Source organism: Mustelus asterias, chromosome 19, assembly GCF_964213995.1.
Source record: "Mustelus asterias chromosome 19, sMusAst1.hap1.1, whole genome shotgun sequence".
Classification (NCBI taxonomy): domain Eukaryota; kingdom Metazoa; phylum Chordata; class Chondrichthyes; order Carcharhiniformes; family Triakidae; genus Mustelus; species Mustelus asterias.
Window position 1 is genome coordinate 72,648,669 of NC_135819.1, and position 21,380 is coordinate 72,670,048.

General features: G+C 45.9%; 1 protein-coding gene across 4 annotated transcripts in view; it reads left to right on the forward strand.

The window, feature by feature from the left end:
* LOC144508066 (ankyrin repeat and SOCS box protein 13-like) overlaps positions 1–21,380 on the forward strand; it is a 42,445-nt gene that overhangs the window by 10,134 nt on the left and 10,931 nt on the right. For all 4 annotated transcript variants that reach the window (XR_013500200.1, XR_013500202.1, XR_013500201.1 and 1 more), the window contains exons 2-5: positions 8,596–8,783; positions 16,831–16,981; positions 18,381–18,515; positions 19,281–19,472. Coding sequence is in view for 1 of the 4 variants with exons in the window: in XM_078235849.1 (XP_078091975.1) it covers positions 8,596–8,783; positions 16,831–16,981; positions 18,381–18,515; positions 19,281–19,472 (666 nt within the window). In the remaining 3 variants the exon portion in view is untranslated. The remainder of the gene's footprint in view (positions 1–8,595; positions 8,784–16,830; positions 16,982–18,380; positions 18,516–19,280; positions 19,473–21,380) is intronic.

Genomic DNA, 21,380 nt, shown 5'->3' on the forward strand with positions numbered 1-21,380 from the left:
CAGAACAAAGAGATCCAGGGGTACATGTTCATAGCTCCTTGAAAGTGGAGTCACAGGTGGACAGAGTGGTGAAGAAGGCATTCGGCATGCTTGGTTTCATCGGTCAGAGCATTGAATACAGGAGTTGGAATGTCTTGTTGAAGTTGTACAAGACATTGGTAAGGCCACACTTGGAATACTGTGTGCAATTCTGGTCACCCTATTATAGAAAGGATATATTAAATTAGAAAGAGTGCAGAAAAGATTTACTAGAATGCCATCGGGACTTGATGGATTGAGTTATAAGGAGAGGCTGGATAGACTGGGACTTTTTCTCTGGAGCATAGGAGGCTGAGGAGTGACCTTATAGAGGTCTATAAAATAATGAGGGGCACAGATCAGCTAGATAGTCAATATCTTTTCCCAAAAGTAGGGGAGTCTAAAACTAGAGGGCATAGGTTTAAGGTGAGAGGGGAGAGATACAATAGTGTCCAGAGGGGCAATTTTTTCACAGTGTGCTGAGTGTCTGGAACAAGCTGCCAGAGGTAGTAGTAGAGGCGGGTACGATGTTGTCTTTTAAAAAGCATTTAGATAGTTACATGGGTACGATGGGTATAGAGGGATGTGGCCCAAATGCAGGCAATTTGGATTAACTTAGGGTTTTTTTTAAAAAAAAGGGCAGCATGGACAAGTTGGGCCGAAGGGCCTGTTTCCATGCTGTAAACCTCTATGACTCTAAGTAACAGTTTGATTTGCTGTTTGTACGTAGATAAAGATGCAAAGGAATAAGTACCTCTTCCTTTTGTAATGCTATCAGTTGACGATGACTAAACTACGTGATCTGGCACTGAGCCAAAGGGCGATTGATGTAAAACTCTGAACACTATCAATGAAGTGGGTTGGTTCGTATGGGGGAAAACAGAACTTGAAGGGATAAATTTAAATCTATTCGTGCAATACAGCAGAAAGATGTGAAATTAATTCCTGTAGGTGTAGACTATAATGCTGATTGGCGTGTTTATAAACCATTTGCTGAGGGGGTATTCGAGCTTAGCTCTTGCTTTTTCACAGTCCTTATCTTATCTTTTCATTTTCCACTGTTCAGTTTCATTTTCAGACTTGTGCATTACTTTTCAGTTTCTTTTATGAATGTGTCTCTCTCCCTTTCATTATCCCTCACGTTGGCTTTTCACTTTGTATTCATTGTCTCTAACACTCTCTATTCTTCCCTATCCCCTTCCGCCATTTCCCCACTGTTCCTCATTTTATCACACCCCCCTACTGCATAAGAGAACAGAACAGTGGATTGCAGATTGCTGTTTGTTGCATTGAAAGAATAGAGACAGGGTGAGATATTCCAGGGATGTAAATACATTTCGGGAAACCTGGAGTCATTGCAATCCATATGTGGAACCGGTAAAGCTAATTCAGTTTTGAATGACCTTTAAAATGATGAAGGGTGCTCTCGCTGTCGTAGTTGAGTCCTGAGTGTTTGAGCCTCTCGGTTACTGTTCAGTGAAGGAGACACGAGTTCTGCTTCTTCATAAACTACCTTTGTTTCTCTCATCTTGTTATACAATTCTCCACCCACGCCCTGTGCCACCTGTGGCCCCTTTATATATCAGTGACTTCTATTGAACAATTGACATCAAATTTAGACTTTATTGGAAGGTCTGTTAACCCATTCCTAACATGGAGAACTGTAGTACAATTAGCGAGAGGAAGATGTGAACTGAAAATCCAGGTAACTTTTCGACCTGCCAAATTCCTTGGAGCCATAAGGCAGCAAAACTCAGCTCCTTCAGCTGGCCCCACAAGGCTGTGTCTTCAACCCCTTATTATACTCCTTGTAAAACTGTGTGGCCAAATTCCCTTCCAACTCAATTTTCAAGTTTGCTGATGACACCACCGTAGTGGGTGGAGTTCAAACAGTGATGAGACAGAGTACAGGAAAGAGAGAGAGAGAATCTGGTTGAACTGGTTGAAGGGAGAAAAGTTTGTGCGGAACCGTTAGAAATGGCGGAGCTGCTTAATGAATACTTTACCTCGGTATTCACGGTGGAAAGGGATCTGGGTGGTTGTACTGCTGGTTTGCGGTGGACAGAAAGGATCGAGCATGTGGACATAAAGAAAGAGGATGTGTTGGAACTATTGAATGGCATCAAGGTTGGTAAGTCGCCGGGACCGGATGGGATGTACCCCAGGTTACTGTGGGAGGCGAGGGAGGAGATTGCGGAGCCTTTGGCGATGATCTTTGCATCGTCGATGGAGACGGGAGAGGTTCCGGAGGATTGGAGGATTGCAGATGTGGTCCCTATATTCAAGAAAGGGAACAGGGACAGCCCGGGAAATTACCGACCGGTGAGTCTAACCTCAGTGGTTGGTAAGTTGATGGAGAGGATCCTGAGAGACAGGATTTATGATCATCTAGAGAAGTTTAGTATGATCAAAAGTAGTCAGCACGGCTTTGTCAAGGGCAGGTCGTGCCTTACGAGCCTGGTTGAGTTCTTTGAAAATGTGACCAAACACATTGACGAAGGAAGAGCGGTGGATGTGGTCTATATGGACTTCAGCAAGGCGTTCGATAAGGTCCCCCATGCAAGACTTCTTGAGAAAGTGAGAGGGCATGGGATCCAAGGGGCTGTTGCCTTGTGGATCCAGAACTGGCTTGCCTGCAGAAGGCAGAGAGTGGCTGTGGAGGGGTCTTTCTCTGCATGGAGGTCAGTGACCAGTGGAGTGCCCCAGGGATCTGTTCTGGGACCCTTGCTGTTTGTCATTTTCATAAATGACCTGGATGAGGAAGTGGAGGGATGGGTTGGTAAGTTTGCTGACGACACCAAGGTAGGTGGTGTTGTGGATAGTTTGGAGGGATGTCAGAAGTTGCAGCGAGACATAGATAGAATGCAAGACTGGGCGGAGAAGTGGCAGATGGACTTCAACCCGGATAAGTGTGTGGTGATCCATTTTGGCAGATCCAATGGGATGAAGCAGCAGTATAATATGAAGGGTACCATTCTTAGCAGTGTAGAGGATCAGAAGGACCTTGGGGTCCGGGTCCATAGGACTCTTAAATCGGCCTCGCAGGTGGAGGATGCGGTCAAGAAGGCGTACGGCGTACTGGCCTTCATTAATCGAGGGATTGAGTTTAGGAGTCGGGAGATAATGCTGCAGCTTTATAGGACCCTGATTAGACCCCACTTGGAGTACTGCGCGCAGTTCTGGTCACCTCATTACAGGAAAGATGTTGAAGCCATTGAAAGGGTGCAGAGGAGATTTACAAGGATGTTGCCTGGATTGGGGGGCATGCCTTATGAGGATAGGTTGAGGGAGCTTGGTCTCTTCTCCCTGGAGAGACGAAGGATGAGAGGTGACCTGATAGAGGTTTACAAGATGTTGAGAGGTCTGGATAGGGTAGACTCTCAGAGGCTATTTCCAAGGGCTGAAATGGTTGCTACGAGAGGACACAGGTTTAAGGTGCTGGGGGGTAGGTACAGAGGAGATGTCAGGGGTAAGTTTTTCACTCAGAGGGTGGTGGGTGAGTGGAATCGGCTGACGTCGGTGGTGGTGGAGGCAAACTCGTTGGGGTCTTTTAAGAGACTTCTGGATGAGTACATGGGATTTAATGGGATTGAGGGCTATAGATAGGCCTAGAGGTGGGGATGTGATCGGCGCAACTTGTGGGCCGAAGGGCCTGTTTGTGCTGTGGCTTTCTATGTTCTATGTTCTAACTGGTGCGATGACAATAATCTCTCCCTCAATGTCAACAAAATGAAGGAAATAGTCATCAACTTCAGGAAGTGTAGTAGAGGACGTGCCCCTGTCTACATCAGTGGGGGCAAAGTAGACATGGTAGAGAGCTTCAAGTTTCTGGGTGTCCAGATCACCAACAACCTGCGTATAGTTAAGAAAGCCCACCAACACTTCTATTTTCTCAGGAGGCTAAGGAAATTTGGCATGCCTGCTACGATTCTCACCAGCCTTTACAGATGCACCATAAAAACCATTCTTTCTGGTGGTATCAAAGCTTGGTATGGCTCCTGCTCTGCCCAAGACCATAAAGAACTACAAAAGGTCCTGAATGAAGCAAAGTCCTTCATGCAAACCAGCCTCCCATCCATTAACTCTGTCTACACTTCCCGCTACCTTGAGAAAACAGTCAGCATAATCAAGGACCCCACGCACCCCGGGCATACACCGTCCCACCTTCTTCCATTGGGAAAAAGATACAAAAGTCTAAGGACACGTACCATCTGACTCAAGGACAGCTTCTTCCCTGCTGCCATCAGACTTTTGAATGGACTTACCTTGCATTAAGTTGATCTTTCTCTACTCCCTAGCTATGACTGTAACACTACATTCTGCACTCTCTCCTTTATAGCACGCAAGAAACAATACTTTTCACTGTATACTATACATGTGACAATAAAGCAAATCAAGGTACGATTTCAATGGGAGATGCTATGAGGGTGGGATGAAGGTGGGGGATATGCAAGTGGAAGTTAATGTAGTTTTTATGATGGATACGATATAGAGTCAGTTCTCAACTCTGGGTCAACTTGGGTGCCGCCGTTGCAATCAAGCCTGCTTCAGTCTCTGTCAGTGGAATGGCATGGGTGGTGAACTTACAGTGGGAGTGGAAGACCATCACTTTGGTCTTACTAATGCTTAACTGGAGGAAAGAATAACTTGTCCAAGGTTGGATGTGAATTTAAACCTTATTTATTAGTCACAAGTCGGTTTACATTCACACTGCAATGAAGTTACTGTGAAAATTCCCCAGTCGTCTGTTTGGGTACACTGAGGGAGAATTTAGCATGGCCAATTCACCTAACCAGCACGTCTTTGGACTGTGGGAGGAAACCGCAGCACCCGGAGGAAACCCACGCAGACACAGGGAGAACGTGCAAACTCCGCACAGACAGTGACCCGAGCCGGGAATCAAACCCAGGTCCCTGGAGCTGTGAAGCAGCAGTGCTAACCACTGTGCCACCGTTCCACCCTAGAGGTAAACAGTCTGCTTGCACAGGCAGTGGAGAAGCGGAGCCAGATGCTTTCAGCATACGTATAGAAGCTGACCCCCGGGTCCACATATGATATTGCGGAGATTCAGCGTACAGAAAAGGAAGAGGCGGGGGCAGGGGGGGGGGGGGGGGGGGGGGGCGGGGATCTTTGGTGGATTCCCAAAGTGAAGTATTGTGGTGGGAAAAGAATCATTGCCTGAGATGTTCTGGCTGTGATCTGGTAAGAAAGAATAACATCAGGTCAGAGCATGTTGACCAGCTAGCGAATAAAGGAGAGGCATTGGAGGCAGGTGGTGTGGTTGACTGTTTAAAAAGCTTCAGCATGGTCAAGGGGAATTGATTTATGGGATGTGGGCATCATTGGCTAGGCCCAGCATTTATTGCCCATCCCTACTTGCCCTTGAGAAGGTGGTGGTGAGCTGCCTTCTTGAACTGCTGCAGTCCATATGATGTAGGTACACAAACACTGTTGTTAGAGAGGGAGTTCCAGGATTTTGACCTACTAACAGTGAAGGAGCAGCGATGAATTTCCAAGTCAGGATGGTGAATGACTGAGAGGAAATTCCAGGTGGTGGTGTTCCCAGATATCTGCTCCCTCTTCCTTCTAGATGGTACTGGTCATGGGTTTGGAAGGTGCTGTCTGATAAGGCTTGGTGAGTTCCTGCGGTGCATCTTGTAGATAGTACACATGGCAGTTACTCACTGCAGGAATCCTAGCCAAAGGAGAAAATGCTGGAAAATCTCAGCAGGTCTGGCAAAATCTGTAAGGAAAGAGAAAATGCTGGAAAATCTCAGCAGGTCTGGCAGCATCTGTAAGAAAAGAGAAAATGCTGGAAAATCTCAGCAGGTCTGGCAGCCTCTGTAAGAAAAGATTCCAGCATCCGCAGTAATTTGCTTTTATGCAGGATTCCTAGCCTCTGATCCGCGCTTGTGGCCACAACCACAACAATCATGAGGAGGGTTAATACATTATAGTCACACAGAATGTCATTCAGGCTCTCTTTGTATTTGCATCTTTCTCCATCTATCATTGTCTCTGATTTGCTTTTAGTTTCACTCTTGTTCCTCCACTTTTCTCCCATTGCGTACCTCCCACTTTCAGACGTGGTTTCTCGATTGGCTTCCCTCTGTCTCAACTTTCACTTTCTCTCTAACTTTAACTTTCTATCTTTTATTCTTTCAGTTTCTCTCTCTCATACATTCCATTTCCATTGGCTTCATCTTTTACTCTTTCTAATTTACTGCTATTCCATTTTATCTTTCACTCAAACGCTGTTTCTTTTTCATTTATTTGCTCGTCTCGCTCCCTTAACTATCAGCTTTGTTTTGCTGGTTGTGCTCCTTCTCTTTCTGTCTGACTTTCCCTTTCAACACTAACACATGTACATGCGCCCTTCATTAAATGTGTATGTTTTATGTGCATTTTCACTATTCCTGTTCTCACACTCATTCTCTCTCAAACATTCCTTTTTGATTTGATTTATTATTGTCACATGTATTGGCACACAGTGAAAAGTATTGTTTCTTGCGTGCTATACAGACAAGGCATACCATTCATAGAGAAGGAAAGGAGAGAGTGCAGAATGAAATGTTACATTCATAGCTAAGGTGTAGAGTAAGATCAACTTAGCGCGGGGTGCGTCCATTCAAAAGTCCGATGGCAACAGGGAAGAAGCTGTTCTTGAGTTGGTTGGTACGTGACCTCAGACTTTTGTATCTTTTTCCCGATGGAAGAAGGTGGGAGAGAGTAAGTCCAGGGTGCGAGGGGTCCTTAATTATGCTGGCTGCTTTGCCGAGGCAGCGGGAAGTGTAGACGGAGTCAATGAATGGGAGGCTGGTTTGCGTGATGGACTGGGCTACGTTGACAACCCTTTGTAGTTTCTTAAGGTCTTGGGCAGAGCAGGAGCCATACCAAGCTTTGATACAGCCAGAAAGGATGCTTTCTATGGTGCATCTGTAAAAGTTGGTGAGAGTCGTAGCGGACATGCCAAATTTCCTTAGCCTTCTGAGAAAGCAGAGGCGTTGGTGGTTCCTCCTTATCCTTTCTCGTTTCCTTTTCCCTGATGTTTCATATGCTTATTTTTTTCATATATTGATGATTAGTTTTATAAGTATTTGTTCACAGGATGTGGCCATCATTGATTAGGCCCGCATGTATTGCCCTTATGAAGGTGGGAAAAGTACTTTCCCATTTGTTTCCATCCTTCACTGTTTCCCTAAATCATTTGTTTTTCTTTTACTTCCCCTTTTACCTTGTCTCTCCCTTTCATTTGATCTCTCTTTCTTTCCCCTCTTTCATTTCACTCTTGCGCTCTATGTGCACTTTTTCTTTCTCCAAACTATTTCTCAACAAGTTCTCTCTTGGCATAAACTGCTACACAATAGAATGTCCTAAAATGTTACATATATTTTAAGAGAAAGGGTCAATTGGCAATAATAGTAAACTGGGAGAGAAAACCAAAAGCAGAGTCCAATAATTAGATTGGAACAACCTTTAAAGGTTGGGGGTTGAGAGATGCAGCGGGGGAGGGGGGAGAGAGTGGGTAAATGAGGTGACATGATTTATAGCAAACAAAAGAGACTAATTGAATCCCTTATCCACTGCAGAAAGAACTGAGATAAAATAGCAGCTTCAGAGAAAGGTCGTTTTGAAAAATAATACAGAATATGGGGGATGTCGAGAGGGTGAGAATACAAGAGCAGGGATGTACTTCTGAGGCTGCATAAGGCTCTGGTCAGACCCCATTTGGAGTATTGTGAACAGTTTTGGGTCCCGTATCTAAGGAAGGATGTGCTGGCCTTGGAGGGGATCCAGAGGAGGTTCACAAGAATGACCCCTGGAATGAAGAACTTGTCGTATGAGGAACGGTTGAGGGCTTTGGGTCTGCTCTCGTGGGAGTTTAGAAGCACGAGGGGGGATCTTATTGAAACTTACAGGATACTGTGAGGTCTGGATAGAGTGGACGTGGAGAGGATGTTTCCACTAGTAGGAAAAACTAGAACCAGAGGGCACAACCTCAGGCTAAAGGGATGATCCTTTAAAATAGAGATGAGGAGGAATTTCTTCAGCCAGGGAGTGTTGAATCTGTAGAACTCTTTGCCGTAGAGGTCATTGAGTGTCTTTAAGACAGAGATAGATAGGTTCTTGATTGATAAGGGGATCAGGGGTTATGGGGATGAGAAACATATCAGCCATGATTGAATGGCGGAGCAGACTCGATGGGCCGAGTGGCCTAATTCTGCTCCTATGTCTTATTGTCTTATATTTGGTTTACTTTGAACTTTTGGTTTTCGATATAAACTCTTAACTTAATGTAAAGAGAAGGGAATCTGCTCATTGCAGGCGATGAATATTTTACTGGGGATTAGTTTGTGCCCCTATAAGTAGACGACTGAAACTATAGTTGTTGGGTTAGAAGTTGTATGCTTGTAATGTACATATCTGTAAATAAATATTTATAAAAGCATGTAAAGATTGACTCCAGTTCTATTGCTCACCAACTGCTTTTCTAGAATATAATAGCTCCGTTACAGAAAACATTACTTTTTTAAAAAAGTAAAACACTTTACTTCACATTTATTTTCTTTTTTTTAGGTTTTTGGGCTGACCATACACCCGTGCACGAAGCAGTCAAACAAGGCGAGGTCTTTAAACTGAAGCAACTGATCGAAAATGGAGCTTGTGTGAATTTAGTTACCGTAGATTCCATCACCCCCTTGCATGAGGCAAGTCTGCGGGGGCAAATCCAATGCGTACAAATGCTGCTTGCTGCAGGAGCACAGGTAAAAACTGGGCTCGCGTTCATTAATGTGCTGTTTGTGTTATTCCTCAAGAAGTTTTTTTTTGAGAAGCACAAGGGAAAGGAGACCTGGCTTGTAGTGCAGAACATCGCCAAGGGTTCGGAGAGAAGATCCTGTAAATTGAATGTTGCTGTTATGTGAATTGTGATCTCAGACAGGACAAGTATTTCATGGTTAGAAGGTCATGGGGAACAGAAAAATTGGATGTGTATTTTTTATTCACTTGTGGGACATGGGCATCACTGGTTGGTCAACATTTATTGCCCAATTCTATTTACCCTTGAACTGAGTGGCTTGCTAGGTCATTTCAGAGGGCAGTTGAAAGTCAACCACATTGCTGTGGCTCTGGAGTCACATGTAGGCCAGACCAGGTAAGGACGGCAGATTTCCTTCCCCAAAGGACATTAGTGAACCAGATGGGTTTTTTCCGACAATCGACAATGGTTTCATGGTCATCAGTAAATTCTTAACTCCAGATTTTTTTTGAATTCAAATTCCACCATCTGCTGTGGCGGGATTTGAACCCGGGTCCCCAGAACATTAGCTGAGTTTCTGGATTAATATGATGTGGAGATGCCGGCTGCTCCGAAAGCTCGTGAATCCAAATAAACCTGTTGCACTTTAACCTGGTGTTGTAAGACTTCTTACTCTGGATTAATAATCTAGCAATAATACTGCTAGGCCATCGCCTCCCCAAATGTAATCTCGATCCCAACATAGTGAGAGTGCAGGAAAAAGTGAGATGTAACATTTGGCCCCCAAGAGGAACATACTAACTGTATTGATAAAGAGAGAGGAAAAAGGTTGTGAGCGATGCATCTTCCATCTGATAATTCGTGTTTTCTTGTACCCTGTTTGGAAGTGTAAGAGAACAGCTACACAAATTGGGTCCAAACATCAAGCCCAAAAAGGGCTAGTGTGTAAAACCAGATGTATCAAAAAAGTTTTTTAAAATATAATATAGCTTCACCTGAGATCTGAGACATCTGGCAAAGTCTAAATCAATTCTGGCTCTGATGCTTCTCAGGCTGGCGAAGCTTACCAATGCTTACCGGCTGCAACATCTTGAGTGAATAAATCCATTGTATGGTGTGGCACTGAGATGACACAGGTTCAGTTCCTGCTTCATGCTAATGGAATGCTACAATTGTACATGGTGTTCTTGGGTTAGCAAGTAGAATATGAGCTAGAAAAGTAGTGTGTGGAATTCTCTTCCAGGGAGAGCAGAGGAGACGGGGTGTTTAGATATTGTTAAGACTGTGTTAGATTCTTGACTTACGAGAGAGTCAAAGGGGTAGACGGGAAAGTGGAGTGGAGGTCACCAGCATGATCTTATCAAATGGAGAGGCAGGGTCGAGGGGATGAATGGCCTATCCCTGCTCCGAATTTGTGTATGCTTGTGTGTGAATCCTGCTCTTGTAGCTGTTACCATTCCAAACCCCACAGAGGCTGGTTGGACCAAATTATGTGTCATAACTTACAAATGTGCCACATACTTCCGCTAACTTCACTCTGTCAGTGTCCGTCAGGTTAACATTGCTCAACATGCTGAAGTTGCTCAATGGGTGGCACAGTGGTTGGCACTGCTGCCTCACAGCGCCAGGGACCTGGGTTTAATTCCGACCTCGGGTCACTGTCTGTGTGAAGTTTGCACGTTCTCCCTGTGTCTGCGTGGGTTTCCTCCGGGTGCTCCGGTTTCCTCCCATAGTCCAAAGATGTGTAGGTTAGGTAGATTGGTCATGCTAAACAGCCTCTTAATGTCAAGGGGATTAGGAGGGTGAATGTGTGGGGTTGTGGGGTTAGAGGCTGAGTGGGATTGTTCACGGTGCAGACTCGATGGGCCGGATTGGGTTCCTATGATTCTATGATTCTGTGACTATTACTCTACAGCAAACCTCAGATCCTGGCAAGAGTCAGTAACCTTGTGAGGGTGAGGGGGGAGGGCCGAGGGTGGATGGACAGCAGAGGGAAATACATTCCGGTGAGGAAAGACCCAATGACCTCTGTGAATCAATCACTACGTGGACAGAGAACTCTCAACTGAATCGTGGACAATCTCATTCATGTTTGAACATCGCCTCTCCAGAGCTCTAGTGCCGTGTGTTGGGTTAAATATTAATAAGAGATTAATAGTGCCATGAATGTGAACAAGATCTTTCTATGAACATGTTTATGCATTGGGTTCCACCCAGCTTTAGCCCGAGTTCAGCTCTGGCACCCAGTACCATGTGAAATATGTTCCATGTGTACTGAGTACTTGGCAGCTGCTACAGAGCTGTGGCGTAATGTGCTTTGTGATCTAAAACATTTCAGAGTGAAATTAAAAGTAGCTGCACTTCTGCTGCTGTTTAAGTGGAAGACAATCTTTGCAGTAAAGAGCAACAATTCTTCCTCCGCTCCCTTGTGGACTGGGTGTTCAGTTGCAAGACCCAGATGTTAGGTTCAATATGTATTATGTGCAGGAATTATAGGAGAAAACACATGGCAAACCAAACCTGGGGTTTAGAAAGTTTTGTGTGTGATTTGCTGAAATATTTTTGTTTGGTTCGAAGGAAGTTTCAGCCAATCAGAAAATGGTGCAAATTGTTCTCAGGTGCATTTAAGATGTTGCCCATTCAAGGCAGCTACGTTTTCAACCAATTGTGCCCAGCATTCTGGAATTACTTCCTTACGATGCCCCTTCAGGTATTGCCCGATATACAGCATTATGGAGTCATTCACATGGGCACTCTGGAAATCTCCCAATTTTCTGGGGAGCATCACAAGGTGAAGGGCAACCTTGGCTAATGAGTGGCCCTCCTTCGTCTCCATGGGGACCCGAGATTGAAATCGGGCTTGTTCACTAACCATGACCCCATGAATAAGATTAAATACATTTAATACACATTTCATAATGAGTTATAGAAAATGCTTAATCACTCAAATATTAATAGTACTATCTTCAACTTCAAAGGGTAAAAACAAAAGAAATATTAAAACTTTGGAGAGGGAACGCACGGCAATGTTGTGAGCAATCAGCACGCATCTCACTTCACATGCCCTTGCCTTGCATGAGAATCATTTCAGTCCCGTCGCAAGGTAAAAAACTACCTGGACCAAAACCAGCAGAATGTGGCCTCCCTGCGCGTGGGCAACAGTCAACAAAATGTCTTGTGGGCCGCACTCAGAATCCAGATGGGCTGCATGTGCCCCCTCCCCGCCCACCCCCACCCCCCACCCCCACCCCTGCAGGCTCCAGGTTCCCCCCCCCCCCCCCCCCCCCCCCCCCCATTGCCTTAACAGTTGATACTGCCTATGTAGTTGATTTTAAAAAAAAATAAAGGACCCTGATTTTACTGCTCAAAGTGTGTTCTATTAGTTAGAACTTCTCTCACAGGTTTAGCCACAAACATTTTCTGCTTCCAAAGTTGCTGGAAGTATTAGCGGATGGAAACCTGAGAACAGAAGTAGATTACTTATCCCCCACTCCCTTGAGCCTGTGAGATCATGGCTGATCTGTAAGCTAACCCTACAAAACAGCACAGCAAGGGTGATGAGACATCTGGGAACTTGACAAACAGTGCATCTCCTTAAATCAATTAAATCAAAGAATTTAGAAAGACCCAGAAGCATGACTGACTGACAGAAAAGGAGAATAAACTATTGTGGGTGAACTCGGTGAATCAGATACAGAAAGAGAAATAACATGAGCAAAAAATACATTAGATTTTGGGAGATTATAGTAACAGCAAGGAAAGAAATCTCCAAACACAATTCACACCCTAAAGAAATGAGACTCTGATGTTTTAAATGTTCACATTCAGGGCAAAGAGGTTGGACACAGACTAGCAATTTAATTGTTACTTACACAGTAAATTATGTGTTTAGTGGGTAATGAATGTACACATTGAGAAAATTTCTAAACATCGTGGGAGGGGCAAGCAGAGGTGACACTTTGTGAAACTAATGGCAGACTGGCACAAATTGGCTGGCAATTGTGTCCATTTGGGTGGCACGGTGGCACAGTGGTTAGCACTGCTGCCTCACAGCGCCAGAGACCCGGGCTCAATTCCTGGCTTGGGTCACTGTGCGGAGTCTGCACATTCTCCCTGTGTCTTCCTGGGTTTCCTCCGGGTGCTCTGGTTTCCTCCCACAGTCTGAAAGACGTGCTGATTAGATACACTGGCCATGTTAAGTTCTTCCTCAGTGTATATGAACAGGTGCCGGAGTGTGGCGACTAGGGGATTTTCACAGTAATTTCATTGCAGTGTTAATGCAAGCCTACTTGTGACACCAATAAATAAACTTTTAAAACCTCGGTGCCATGGACCCGGGTTCGATTCCAGCCTTGGGTGATTGTGCAGAGTTTGCACATTCACCCCATGTCTCACAGACACGGGGTGTAACTCACAGACCACAATCAGTAAGGAAAGGCAACAACACCTCCACGATCATCCTCAACACCGGTGCCCCACAAGGCTGTGTTCTCACCCCCCTACAGTACTCCTTATACACCTATGACTGTGTGGCCAAATTCCCCTCCAATTCGATTTTCAAGTTTGCTGACAACACCACCGTAGTGGGTTGGATCTCAAACAATGACGAGATAGAGCACAGGAATGAGATAGAGAATCTGGTGAACTGGTGCAGCAACAATAAACACTCCCTCAATGTCAACAAAACGAAGGAGATTGTCGTCGACTTCAGGAAGTGTAAAGGTGAACATGCCCCTGTGTACATCAATGGGGACGAAGTAGAAAGGGTCGAGAGCTTCAAGTTTTTAGGTGTCCAGATCACCAACAACCTGTCCTGGTCCCCCCATGCTGATAGTATAGTTAGGAAAGCCCCACCAACGTCTCTACTTTCTCAGAAGACTAAGGAAATTTGACATGTCAGCTACGACTCTCACCAACTTTTACAGATGCTCCATAGAAAGCATTCTTTCTGGGTGTATCACAACTTGGTATGGCTCCTGCTCTGCCCAAGACTGCAAGGAACTACGAAATGTCATGAATGTAGCCCAATCTAACTAGCCTTTCATCCATTGACTATGTCTACACTTCCCGCTGCCTCGACAAAGCAGCCACCATAATTAAGGACCCCACGCACCCTGGACATTCTCTCTTCTGTCGGGAAAAAGATACAAAAGTCTGAGGTCCCATACCAACCAACTCAAGAACAGCTTCTTCCCTGCTGCTGTCAGACTTTTGAATGGACTTGCCTTGCATTAAGTTGATCTTTCTCTACACCCTAGCCATGACTGTAACACTACATTCTGCACACTCTCGTTTCCTTCTCTATGAACGGTATGCTTTGTCTGTATAGCGGACAAGAAACAATACTTTTCACTGTATGTTAATACATGTGACAATAATAAATCAAATCAAATCAAAAAAAGTCTGCATGGGTTTCCTCCGAGTGTTCCGGTTTCCTCCCACAGCCAAAAGATGTGCAAGTTGGGTAGATTGACCATGGTAAAGTTGCCCCTTAGTTTCCCAAGATGTGTAGGTTAGGTGGATTAACGGGGTAGATACATGGGGTTATGGCGATAAGGCCTGGGTAAGATGCTCTGTTAGAGAGTTGGTGCAGACCCAATGGGCCAAATGGTCTCCTCCTACACTAGAGATTGTGTGATTTACAGTTCATGTAATGAGGATGAGCTGTGGGCCAACACAACAGCGAGTACCTTTCAGCAAGGTATGGACCGTTATATACATTTCACTCTGGAAAACCCACTTGCTTACCTCGGTTGGCCAATCATTCAGATTAAGAGATACAAGTTAAGAAATGGAATTCCAATTTTCAAATCTATCACCCCTTCCCTTCCTCCATTTTACTTCAGCCCCTTCCGATCAAGAGTAGACTATAATGACCTAGATTTTTATAAAGCCAGTTTTCTCACTGCCCTGAAAGTAAATCTTTCACATGGATTCTAGCAGTTACAAGGTAGGGCTGAACTTGCCTCGTAGGCTGAAGATGTCCTTTCAGTGTTGACATGGCTGTCTGTGTTCCTCTGCGGTTTGATTGGTCTGGGAATCGGGAGGAAACTTATTTTGCTTCCGATTTTTTAACCTATGAACTTTTCACGCACTAACTGTTTTGCTGCCGAGTGATTTCGACTGATGCAATCCTCAGTTTCTCATTCACTGCTGAAGGGATCATGTTACTCCAGGAAGCACGGGTGGAATTTGTACTGAGTGAGGAAACGTCCTCGAGCAAAATACGTGTGAACCAGCACTTGCTGCTCAGAAGCTGTTTATCTGATAAAAGGCTCATTGGTGCACTGCTTTAATGAGGCATAAATCTATCCGACTATTGATTCTCTCTGGCACCAATCAATCTGGTCTTAACACCTTGGAGGGAAAAAGAGAGAGGGCCTTGCGTTGTAAATAGCACATTTCATGCCCCTTTTGGCTATCCCGAAGCCCTTTTTGAAGTGTCGCCAATGTGGGAAATTCAGCAATCGACATGTGCACAGCAAGATCCCACAAACCACAACGCAATTGACCCAGTGAGCTATTTGTGATGTTGGATATATATTGGTCATGACATCAGGGAGAACTCCCTTGCTCCTCTTTTTGAATAGTGCCATAGGATTTATTTTTTTAACAACAGCCTGAAAAATCTTGTGGGTCCTCTCGGTTTAGCACTTATCCGTAAGGTGGAACTTCTGACAGTTCAGCACTCCCTCAGCGGATTGTTTTCCGTTTCTGTGCAGTGCGGATGCCCCTACAGATGTTTCTGTGCAGTGCGGATGCCCCGACAGATGTTTCTGTGCAGTGCGGCTGCCCCTACAGATGTTTCTGTGCAGTGCGGATGCCCCGACAGATGTTTCCAGTGAGTTTCATTACTTGACTGGAATCTGTGGCAGATGATCCTAATTCTTTTAATAGTAGATTCAGGAAGAATAGAGACAGTAACATGTTTGACACTTAGCTTGAACCAATAAATAAATGGAAGTTATTACATCCAGAACAGTGCACACAGCCCCACTTTAGAAAACTTGTGTGCAATGGGCTCCCAGTGAATGATGTGCAAGTGCTGTCCAGGCCATTCATTGTTCTCCAGCCGAGGTTCCTAGCTGAGTTCTCCCTTGTATACTTGCTTTTTGTATAGCGTGACATACATTGTCTAAAGTCTTGCTGAGCTTTAACTTTGTTGGACATCATCTAGCCTTCAGCTCATCAAATAAATCGGGTGTCACAGTGGTTGGTACTGCCGCCTCACAGCGCCAGGGACCCGGGTTCAATTCCTGTCTGTGTGGAGTCTGCACATTCTCCCCGTCTCTGCATGGGTTTCCTTCGGGTGCTCCGATTTCCTCTCTCAGTCCGAAAGACGTGCTGGTTAAGTGAACTGGCCGTGCCAAATTCTCCCTCGGTGTACCCAAACAGGTGTTAGAGTGTGGCGACTAGGGGATTTTCACAGCAACCTCATTGCAGCGTTAATGTAAGCCGACTTGTGACAATAATAAATAAACTTTAAATTGCTGAACGTAATTACAGTCAAACTTAATTTTAGAATCATAGAATCCCTACAGTGCAGAAGGAGGCCTTTCGGCCTATCAAGCCTACACTGACAACAATCCCACCCTATTCCTGTAACCCCACTTATTTACCCTGCTAGAACCCCTGACACTAAGGGGCAATTCAGCATGGCCATTGCACCTAACCTGCACATCTTTGGAGTGTGGGAGGAAACGGGAGCACCTGCAGGAAACCCATGCAGACACGGGGAGAATGTGCAAACTCCGCACAGACAGTGACCCGAGGCCAGAATTGAACCCAGGTCCCTGGTGCTGTGAGACAGCAGTGCTAACCACCGTGTCACCCTTATTAGTCTTTGCTTTCTGCCTCTGCTGCTTCTGAACTATGAGTTTGTTCTGGAGTGTCACTGTGACCAATAGAATAGACTAGTCAAGCCTACACTTCAAACTCGTTTTGTTCTACTTGTGGTGACTTAACCACAGTTGCCTCAGTAGCTGCTCTGTCTCTATCCTGTATGAAAAATGTATCTTTGTACTGATATATCTCTCTCTCTCTCTCTCTCTCAGGTCGATGCCAGAAACATTGATGGGAGTACCCCACTTTGCGATGCATGTGCAGCTGGCAGCATTGAATGTGTCAAGTTACTGTTGAACTACGGGGCAAAGGTGAACCCCCTCTTTTTTGCTGCATCACCGTTACATGAGGCGTGTATGATTGGTAAGTTACAAGTACCCCTTACTTTGCTATGCATCAGTATCTGAAATGTACGTCACGTAACTGAGAGAAGTGGGATGCTTCACTTGACCAGGCAACAACAACAATTTGCATTTATATAGCTACCTTTGGTAGTGGTGAGCCATTACAAAGGCACACCCAAGAACAAAATTGACACTGAGGCCCCCGTAGTGATATTAGGACAGGTGAGCAAAAACTTGGTCAAAGATCTAAGTTTTAGGGAGTGACTTCAAGGAGGAGAGAGAAGTAGAGACATGGAGTGGGTTAGGGAGGGAATTCCGGAGCTTCAGGCCCCGGCAGCTTGGAGGCACGGCCGCCAACGATGGAGCGGTTGGGAATGTTCACCTGGCCAGAATTGGAGAAGTGCGGAGGTCTTGGAGGGTTGTAAGGCTGGAGGAGGTGAGTAGGGGGGTGAGGTCAGACAGCTATCGACTGCTTTGATGATCCTTGTTGAAAGCCATTTAGGTGACGTGATTATTCATTACATCCTTTCACCTGCCCCTTGTCAGCTATAAATCCGACATTCCCATTACCAGCTCACACCACGGCAGATACTCTGCTCTGGTTTTTGTTTACCTTGGCAAGTTGCTTTTATGACTTTGGAACTCTTGTTGTCACTGGGAAGTATTGCAAGTATTTGATATCTCCCTAACTAACAAAATGGACGGATCTTTGCAGATTTTGTTCTGTACCCAACTATTGTTGAAAGCCCTTGTCTGTCCCTGGGAGAGGCACACCACTGTGTACTTGTTTTCACCAGTGACATCCCATGTTGTGAGGTACTGACATCCTCTTGAGGTTCCCGGGTTACAGATCTCCCCCCGAGGTTCCTGGGTTACTGACCAACTCCTGAGATTGGGGCGGCACAGTGGTGACCACTGCTGCCTCACGGTGCCAGGGACCCGGGTTCAATTCCGGCCGCGGGTCTGTGCGGAGTTTGCACGTTCTCCCCGGGTCTACGTGGATTTCCTCCGGGTGCTCCGGTTTCCTTCCACAGTCCAAAGGTGTGCGGGTTGGATGGATTGGCCAGGTTAAATTTCCCCTTAGTGTCAGGGGGGACCAGCAGGGTAGATATGTGGGGTTATGGGGATAGGACCTGGGTGGGATTGTTGTCGGTGCAGACTCGATGGGCCGAATGGCCTCCTTCTGCACTGTAGGGATTCTATGATTCCCAGGTTACTGACCTCCTCCTGAGGTAGACTATTTTGGGATTGGGGGCAGTGATTGTTTAAGAGAGGGGGATATTTGGAGACAGACTTGCCCTGAACCAATCCACCTGTGCTATGGACCAAGGCATGGGTGGAGGGGAGGGGGAACACAAAAGGATATGGTTGGTTTTATTTTAATTCCTACAATTTCCTCTGATTTTTTTGTGATTCAGGTAGCGCCGAATGCATGAAACTGTTGATAGACGTTGGTGCCAATCTGGAGGCCTATGACTGCCATTTTGGAACCCCGTTACTCGTGGCTTGCGCAAGGCCACATATCGACTGTGCAAAGCTGTTGCTGAATTCAGGTAATGTGTTTGTCCCCAAGCCCACTGGAAGCGGCTCCTGCTGACGTGTTTAACATTAGTTACTTCCTTTGTGAACCTTTATACCACTTAAGATGATGTCAGTGCTCGCAAATGGAACACATTCCCTTTTCCACAGTCATTAGAATTATAGAATCCTACAGTGCAGAAAGAGGCCATTTGGCCCATCGAGTCTGCACCGACCACAATCCCACCCAGGCCCTATCCCCGTAACCCCACGTATTTACCCTAGCTAATCCCCCTGACACTAAGGGGCAATTTACCATGGCCAATCCACCTAACCAGCACGTCTTTCGATCTGTGGGAGGAAACCGGAGCACCCGGAGGAAACCCACGCAGACATGGGGAGAATGTGCTAATTCCACACAGACAGTGACCCAAGCCAGGAATCGAACCCGGGTCCCTGGCGCTGTGAGGCAGCAGTGCTAACCACTGTTCCACCCGTGCTACCCAGTGTTGGTGGTGTTAACTCCCTGGTTGTTTGTCGGTGCCCCATTCTGTCACAGCAATCTACCATAACCGCAAACTCTCTGAAGAGCACCCACTCTCTCAAAGCCTCAAATTGAATCCAGCCGTATTTCAGGCCTGTGATCTTTTGTGACCAGGTCTCGCGATTTGACCTGTGCTGAGTTTTATGATGATGGTAAACTGCGCCCCACACTCGGCTGCCTGAATGAAAGAGGCCCAAGGTGCTATAGAAATGCAAAGCTGGCCCTTCTGTTTTTGAAGGTGGTTCTTCTGTTTCAGGGGCGAATGTGAATAATGCTAAACTCCATGAGACCGCACTACATCTTGCTGCCAAGGCAAAGGATGTAGATTTGATTAAAATGCTGATCGACTATGGAGCCAACGTTTATGCTCAGGACAACCGAGGAAGGAAGCCTTTGGACCATACGCAGTCTGGAACACCGGCCTCAGAGTGTCTGGAGTACTACCAGAGTGAGAATGTTTATCATCAGTTAACCGTGTGGCATGGATTTAAAAACCGGTGGTGTCTGGCACAATCTGTCCACAGTCAATCCTACCCACTCGCCTAGGCTTCCAACACCCCACACCCTCTGTGTGTGTGAATTTGTTTAACTACTCTGGGCTACATTTTAGTTTGGAGTCTTGCCCCCATGTGCTGTCAACACCTAACCCCCCCGGTGGGATTTGTGATGAGCAGGTCGATTAGTGGCTGGGAGTCTGCTTGTTGTTCAATTAAGGATGGAGGCCTGAGGCTGATGGTCCCACAGGAGTGCCTCCAGCCCCGAGAGATCGGAGGCCCTCACTGTGCATTTGCACGATGGCACAGTGGTTAACACTGCTGCCCCACAGCACCAGGGACCCAGGTCAATTCCAGCCTCGGGTGACTCATAGAGGTTTACAGCATGGAAACAGGCCCTTCGGCCCAACTTGTCCATGCCGCCCTTTTTTCTTTAAACCCCTAAGCTAATCCCAATTGCCCGCATTCAACCACAGTGGAGGGTTGGGGACAGTAGTCGGAAACAGTCGATAGAGTCCTCTTACGGTCTGCTGTCGTCAATAATAAGATCTTGTCAACATTGGCAGAATGGCCTCAATCGGCCCTTAATGATGCCCAGTTGGCTACCCCCTCCCAAACAGCATGTTCGAAAATGGCCGGGAGGTGTGAACATGTTGACAAACCGGCCACTGGGAAAATTATTCCAGGTTCCACTACAGCTGTTTAAAAATTCAATCCTTTGACTTCATGACGTGTAAGCAGAATAGTTCCTGTAATATGTGAGTATACTGCCACTGTGTGGTCATTTGAGGGATAACAGTTGTCTTTTACCCCAAAGCCAACCTGACAGAATGTCACTTTGCAGGGGAAAGCTTTAACGATAGTTTTTTGTTCAGTTCCTTTCAGAGTATCCTTTCAGAATTTACTTGCAAGCACCTTTTTTAAATTCGCCGCCGGGAGCCAGGGTCAGGCGAGACGGAACAAAACCAGAAAACGCTGGAAAATCTCAGCAAGAAAGAATAGAGCCAACATTTCGAATCTGGACAGCCCTTCATCAGAGCTCTGACAAAGGGAGACCCAGACTTGAAACATTAGCTCCATTCTCCCTCCACAGATGCTGTCAGGCCTGCTGAGATTTTTCAGCATTTTCTGTTTTTGTTTCGGATTCCTTCCAGCGTCCGCAGTTTCACCAGGATAGATGGATCTGGAGTCTGACAGCAGTGAGGAGGAACAAGGTGTCCTGAATAAATATCGCCTGAGTACTCCAGAGCTGTGTCCGACACTCGGCAATCCTCTCAGCCATGGGTCCAGGCCGCAGTATTTTAAATCCAAAATGTACTTCACGTTTTTCATTGCTGAGAGTGACCTGTAAGAAAGGCAGGTAAATGGAATTGTGGAGCATCCCAATCATGGTCGCATTGAGTGGTGGAGAAACTCGAGGCACTGAATTCCTACCCCTGTTCCTATTGCAATAAAACCCAGCTGATGCTTAGCTGACTGCAGGTCAGGATCCAAGCTGACAGCCCCAGGAATTGAGCTGGGAGGAGGGTATCTGGATGAGTTAGGGGCGTGAGGCAAGGTAGACCACTGAATAGAGACAATATCGAGGTGTGACCAGTAAATATGAGCTGAGAATTTAGTCCACCAGAGCTTCGGAGAACCCACAAACCCAAGCCCAAGAGTTCTGAAGTTGCATTTCTGACGGCATTTGAAATATCTTTCTGCCGTGTTTGGTTTTAAGGCAAGTTGTATTTTAACATGTTGAATGTTGCTGAAAAAAGAGACAAGCAGTTGAAGCTTTTCATCTTGGACTCATCAGGACAGTTCGCAACAAAATTCTTTTCAACTACACAACAACTTGAGAGGCAGCCATTCCCTGGTTC